The 6,840-nt window shown below is 36.9% G+C and overlaps 1 protein-coding gene across 3 annotated transcripts in view; it reads left to right on the forward strand.

Moving 5' to 3' along the window:
• The window catches only part of LOC149528332 (CLK4-associating serine/arginine-rich protein), a 57,155-nt gene extending 52,294 nt beyond the window's left edge, over nucleotides 1-4,861 (forward strand). For 2 of the 3 annotated variants that reach the window (XM_089811729.1, XM_089811731.1), the window contains 9 exons: nucleotides 1,053-1,338; nucleotides 1,437-1,546; nucleotides 1,692-1,739; nucleotides 1,853-2,074; nucleotides 2,408-2,509; nucleotides 3,566-3,702; nucleotides 3,797-3,959; nucleotides 4,446-4,505; nucleotides 4,612-4,861. In XM_089811729.1, coding sequence (XP_089667855.1) covers nucleotides 1,053-1,338; nucleotides 1,437-1,546; nucleotides 1,692-1,739; nucleotides 1,853-2,074; nucleotides 2,408-2,509; nucleotides 3,566-3,702; nucleotides 3,797-3,959; nucleotides 4,446-4,505; nucleotides 4,612-4,636 — 1,153 coding nt within the window. In that variant the 3' untranslated portion in view covers nucleotides 4,637-4,861. The remainder of the gene's footprint in view (nucleotides 1-1,052; nucleotides 1,339-1,436; nucleotides 1,547-1,691; nucleotides 1,740-1,852; nucleotides 2,075-2,407; nucleotides 2,510-3,565; nucleotides 3,703-3,796; nucleotides 3,960-4,445; nucleotides 4,506-4,611) is intronic. The other variant, XR_016359207.1, reaches the window with a different exon arrangement.
• Nucleotides 4,862-6,840: the final 1,979 nt, after the last annotated feature.

The following is a 6,840-nucleotide window of genomic DNA, read 5'->3' on the forward strand; positions in this document are numbered from 1 at the left end:
TGATATTTGATTGGCATTATTAACCTCAGATTTACAGGAATGTGCAGAGGATGGTTAGAAGTTGCAGAATTTGTTAAACAACAAAGGGAGCTAGTCAGAACTTGGGATTGTATTCACCATTGCCTGTACCAAATAAGCCTTGGAAGATATCAGTATGGATTTTGTTCTTGGTTTACCTAGAACTAACAGAGGTAATGAATCAGCATATCCTGTTCTGTTGGGTGGGGAGAGCAAAGTAAATTTCACATAATTAGTTTCCTCATTTGTTGTAGAACTAGAAGAATGGATCCAATTGCTCTTAACAAATGGGTTTACCAAAATAAATATCTCCAATAAATACTTCCAATATTCTAGTGGGTCATCACCAAGTGGCAATTTTTCTATTTTCATTAAGAATCTTAATTTACAAATCTCTTTTTTGGAAACCTATATATTATTTGAATTTGAAACATATAAGTGGAGTAGAAGACATGCACATCTCTAAGAGTTTGCCCTTCTTGTCTTCCCGTCTTGTTGGAATAAAGAATGTCTTTGTTCAGCTATTCACTGATTGTTAATTCAATAATTTTTGTTCAGTTTATAGTTATAGTACATTAAGTCTCTTAACTAGTGTATTGCCTCCTGAATTACAAACCTGATACAGACTCTATAATAAACAAGTTTGCATTGGAGTTTGATTTGTTTGACTGTTGATGTAGATGGCTACTACCATAACTCTATAATTGTTGGAAACTTAATGTTTAATGTTTTTTAACTACTTGCAAATACCAATTTTACAATGTTCATGAAAGCATCTGTGCATTGTGCTTGTGTTCTGTCTTGTTCGATGCGGTCAAAGTACTTAGCTGCTATCACTAGTGACTCATGGTTTTAGATTAGATGACTAAGAAGCTTTAGCTGCAAGGATGAAGGTAGTGCCACACAGTGATGATACTGCCAGATATCAAGAGTTAGGGCAGTTAGGGCGGATTTACACGAACGGGATTGTTCTTGATTGAAATGATCTCTTATTATGCTCTCATCTCATAACAGATATTCTTTTGCATAACCAGGTCAAATTCCTCACAACAAATGTCATTAAACAAAGGCACATACTCCCAAGTTGGATTTGCTTATGAAGGAGATGGGAAAGAAGACACCCAGTTTATAGAGAGTGACGAAGAAGAGGAGGATGAAGATGACAAGGACAGCAGCACTGATGACAGTGAAGATGATGAAATTGAAGCAATTGCAAAGGACTATGGAGTGAAAAGATTCAATTGGCTTGTTTATATGGACCGGAGAGCAAAGGAAGAAGAGAAACGGCAGAAGGAGGTGGCCAAAGGTGATCCTGCCATGGTAGGGACCACGATTAATGTGTCCATATATTTTAAAGCCAGTTAATTGTTAGTGACCTATAAATATTAAATATAAACTCACTGACTATACCTCTGCAGCGGAAACTCAGTCGTAAGGAGAGAAGAAAAGCTTCTCAGCAGGAAAGAGAGAGAGAGAAAGAGGCTGCTCGCATGGCAGGGAGTCGTCTCTCTTATCATGATCCTTATAGGTACGAAACCAAATTCTAAACACATTACACATTATATAAAGGTTCATTCCTATTATTATATCAAATTGCATGTCTGGTTTTTGATTCAGTCATTTTAAATTAAATTGGTTGCTCTGATTAGACTGACACTAATGTGTTTTTATAGGGAGCCTCGGCGAAGTCCAACTTATGAAGCCTATTCTCGGTCACGGATGTATGCAGAACACCATTTTCCATTTTTTCAGAGCTATACAGTTCACACTTTTACTTGAAATATATTGTGATTGGTATATATAGTCATGATAAAAAATGATTTGGCTGACACAGATCAAGATCCAGGTCACGATCTATTTCACCATACACTAGGCGCCATGATCGAGGACGAGATGATCACTCACGAGAGTCGAGACGACGGAGCAAGGGACGTGATTCAACTTCAAAGATTGAGTACATTACAGAGTTTGGGGGCACGTCAGACACACATGATTTCAAGTTGGAAGGCGTCGCTCCACCACCATCACCTCCATCTCAAGCTGATTTACTGAACCGGTCGGAGCACTGGACCTTTAAGACCTGCAACGATAACTTGGCCTCAATTTTGCTCTGCTCCAGCTTTTTCTAAAAACTGCCCATTAACCCCTTAAGGCAGAAATTTGGATGATATTGATGTAGGTTGGGCATAGGGTTCACAATCTCATAGCAGCAGGCTCTCTTTCGAGTCACACGAGCTGAGCCCTTATGTGATATTAGATGCTTGCTTGGTTATATTGAAGATCTTTTGGGATTGATATTTCCATTATGACTTCTAAAATTGTCAAATCAATCCACCAAGTTTTGATGTATTTAGGCTTGTGCTTTCTAAAATTCTCGCTTTAATTGCAGGCCTGCATCTGGTCGTATTCTTGAGGCTCTTCATATGGATCCAGCTGTGTCTGTTGCACCTGACTGGGAAAGAAATCAGAAAGAGTCTAAAACATCAGTCAGGTACTCCAGCGGCATTATCAAGCTGTTTCACTATTTTGTGTTGGGTTTTGCATTCACATTCTATATGGAAGAATTTTGCTGTTTATTACATAGGTTTCTTGATTCGATTGTGATTGTGTATGATGCTAAACATACATACACAATCGAATCCTGATATCTAAATATAATGGATTGTGTATGATGCTAAATATAATGGATTGTGGAAATCTGATATCTCTGAATATTGTTGTTGTTCAAAATCTATGTATTTCTGATTTAGATCCGAGTTCTGGAAATTTTTAATAATGGCATCAAATAACTTTTTGCACAATTTGCTTATCTAAGTTTCTGTTTGTTATATGGTTGATTATTTGTCGGTTTATTGGAATTTCAAAAAAGACATAAAAGGGTCTGCCATGTCATTGAATGTCAAATTAGAATCTTAAATGTGTGCTTGTCTTATTGAAGTACATATTATGGTAGTGTCCTAGAGATGGTGTTACACCATAAATTCTACTGCAATAATTTGGATGAAGTCGGACCTTGGATGTCCAATATATATTTCTAATTTTGTTTGGACTTTGGAGGCAATAAAGTGTGTTTGATAATATTTCCCATCAAATTCCTGCTAGCTTGATAGAAATTCTGAGTCAAGCTGATCTTGGTTAGGTTGTTAATTGGTTACGCTATATAAAACAGTGGTTATATGCTTTTCTGTAAAGCTACTCTTTGTAAAGGCCCTTATATCAAGTGCCAAAGTTCCTCTTCATTGTGGTATTGATACAAAATCATGGAATTCCCAGTGGCCAAGTGTTTGACAAAGACCACCACCTGTGCTGGATGATGATGCTACAGTAGCCTATATGCTTTTATGTGTACTCTTTTGGTACATCAAATTTAGATTAACGAACTCTGTTGATGTTTTCTAATCGTTGTATATAATCATAATGCATATAGCAGATCAGATGAGGCATTCTTTAGTGTTTTTAAATTCAGCAACAATTAAACATAGCTTCCTCTTATTTTCATATTGATTTGATATGTTGGTATTGATGTATCCTGCAAATTTTGACTCAGTGCTTCATCAGCACTTACAAAGTTGCACAAGGCTTCAAGCACTAATGGGGCACCATCAAAGCAACAACAGAGTGAGAAAAAAGAAACTCCGCAAGAACGTCTCAAGAGGATAATGAGCAAGCAGCTGAACAAACAAAGTATGTTGTGAAAAGGGTTTAACGCATTCCAATACCTTAATATTACTGTTAATGATATGTAAAAATCTCAGGGTGTGATTAATTACAATTGCAGTTAAGAAGGATACTGTTGTTGAAATGACAAAAAAGCGTGAACAAGAGAGACAGAGGCAGGAAAAACTGGCTGAGACAAACAGAATTGCCAGGTATAAACGCCACAGTCGCAGTCACAGCCGCAGCAGCAGTTTCAGCCGAAGTTGCAGTCGCTCTCCTGTAAGGTATGAAGCAGTTGCTGTCAGAATGTCTAAACGAGTTTTGGTTGCAGAATTATGATTCAGGGAATGCTATATAAAATTCCTAGGATGTAGATATGTGAGGTGGTGGCTTTGAGATTTCCAGTCTAGATAACTGTAACAAACTACTAGAGTGGTGGCAGAAGAGCATGTCTATAAGAAGGGAAGTTTGCAAGAACCTGCCCTTTGATCTCCAAATGAAACTTTGAATTAACTTTTCTTTTTCCAAAAAATGATTGGTTTATTTAAACTTAATTAAGTCAAAAACCAATTTTACCAAAACTTCAAGGGGTTCTGTATTCTGATGTTTGATTGTTTCACTGAGCCAACTCACTTGTCTAGAGTATGCTTAATCCCTTTACATCTCTATGAGTTTATTCAAAACTTTCTAAGTGATTATGACTTGCATATTGTGATCAAGCTTGCAAGCTTTTATGGGTTACGTGATTGAAAGATTTTTACATGCTGCAGGCATCCCCGAAGCAGAAGCCGCAGCCCAAGAAGACATTATGGTCGCTCTCGGTCGCCAGGGTAGGTTTATTCTTTCTGGAAGATACTGGATATTTCATTTTATCTTGGTAAATATTTCGTGGCAAAGCACCTACCAGAATAGCTTATATCTCTTTTGGCTTTTCAGGGTTTGGAGTCGATCCAGACACTAATATTATATCATTAAATCCTTGTCATTATAAGTTGCTATCCTTTTGGTCAAAGGGATATCGTGTTGATATATTTGTAATATTTTACTCCTTTTTGAGGTAGTTCATTGTTTTTGTATTCTTTTTATCAAGGAAGAATCCTTATTGTAATTTTTTATGGAAGAAAATGAAGAATTTGTCCTTACTGAGCTTTTTAAAAGTAATATATTTGGATTATGGTTCCTGAAATATTTGCATTCGAACACCTATAAGCTCCGCAAGTGTATATAAACACCTACTTCGATTTACTCTATTTTGGTATTTTGGCATCAAAAAAGATATTGCCTTTTGAGGGGGGATAAGCCAATGGTTGTTGGATCCAATTCTTGTGATGGTATTGGCTAACTTAAAAACTGTTGGATGGGACTTTTGATACTGGAGTATAAATATGATGTGTACTCATGAAATGCCCTTTCACCTGTTATAAGCCATTGAAATGAAAGCTTTGGCAGATATTATCAGTCCTACATAAAAAAAACTGGTTTGTTGATGTGCATCACTAATAAATGGCAAACTTGTGAAATTTTGTTGCTAAACTATTCTCTCCTTGAACCTATTTGATGTGTATCACAACCGCATTTACATTTAATATTGTGTGTGACATGAACGCATTTGAAGTGAAGTCCTTTTATATTTTGGATTTAGTTTTAATTTTAATATGCAAGTTTAAATTGATTTTAATTTTTATCTATATTCTGGATGATCTTTCCCATTATTTTTTATTGACAAAATATTTGTACACGTTTGATTCAGCTATATATTTATCTATTGTCGGTTGTTAAGGAGGTATTTCCCCCACACCAAGTCAAATTGTGATATTATTATCTGGGGTCAACTGTGTAGTTTTCAAGCCAAACTTAGTTGGCTCATGTTTTATGAGGTTCACCAGAACTTATTTCTCATAAGAATGAATGAAACACTTAGTAGTCGTTGCATCTAGGCGACTGTTTGGGAAGGCCTGATGCTTCACCCTTGTGAGCATCTTAGACTTAGCACCCACTGTTGCATCTAGGCGACCGCTTGGGAAGGCCCGATGCTTCACCCTTGTGAGCATCTTAGACTTAAAGCACCCACCGTTGCATCTAGGTTATTGCTTGGGAAGGCTTTGATGCTTTACCCTTGTGAGCATCCTAGACTTAGCACCCATTGCACTAGGCAACCCCCTGTCATTCAATCTCACTGGACTCACTGTTGGTTATCTATTGCCACTCTTTTAACTTCGGTCATTCGAGCTCTTCCTATGCAATTGTTCTATTCAAGTTGCTCTGATGTATTAGCTTTGGGAATTCGATGCCCTTTGTTGTGAATTTTTTTTGGAGTGGTAATTATCTTTTGATTAATGGAATGTTCATAAGTAGCAAATTGTGTGTAGACCTAAGAATATGGGTGGCCTTGATTTACGATCTCCAATTTGCTCAAGAGAGGCTTTATGATTTGGAGTTATTTGAAATTTGGGAGGATCTCAAGCTCTTTTTTGGCTAGATTCTTGGGATGGTCGTCATTTTATCCTTTATACTTGTTCTAACATTGAATCCCTTCGGAATTTCTTTATGGTTGTTGGTTGGGACACTTGACCAATATAAGATTTCCCCATAGTTGTGGGTAGGTTGTTCGTTTTTGCTATAAATATCCTTTTGAATGGCCTCCAAGAGGATCTAAGGAAGATAGGCAGAAGTTTGCTTAAATTTTGCTCTGTTGAAGACTACTACATTAGTAATGAATGATGTTTTGGCTTGGGCAAATAGTGATTTCCAGGGAATTTTTTTGTTTCTTCACGTAATTTTGAGTTGCTGCCATAAACTTTTGGGGGCATTCGGGTTCATTCGTGGAAGCAAGTTTGTTATAGGTTCTTATGGTCCAAGCTCAATTTTTCCACGTGGTTGGTTGTCCACAATTGTTGTCTTATTGTACAGTTTATGTAAGTGTGGCTTTAAGGGTTCACAATACGTGTTTTGTGTTGTAATAGTGAAGAAAGTGTCTTTCATCTCTTTTTTCCAATACTCTTCACTAGACATATTTGACACTTTTGGTGGGATGTCACTTCTTTGGTTGAGCTTTTTGTTTGAGAACTAGACACATACAATTTTTTAGAAGATAAACAAGGTAAGAGGGTGGAGTCCTCCACATTACATTCTAAAGATCAACACAGACATGTCTTCTTGGGGAAA

This window comes from Cupressus sempervirens, chromosome 11 (genome assembly GCF_028749045.1).
Source record: "Cupressus sempervirens isolate cs-2001-9-10 chromosome 11, ASM2874904v1, whole genome shotgun sequence".
Taxonomy (NCBI): domain Eukaryota; kingdom Viridiplantae; phylum Streptophyta; class Pinopsida; order Cupressales; family Cupressaceae; genus Cupressus; species Cupressus sempervirens.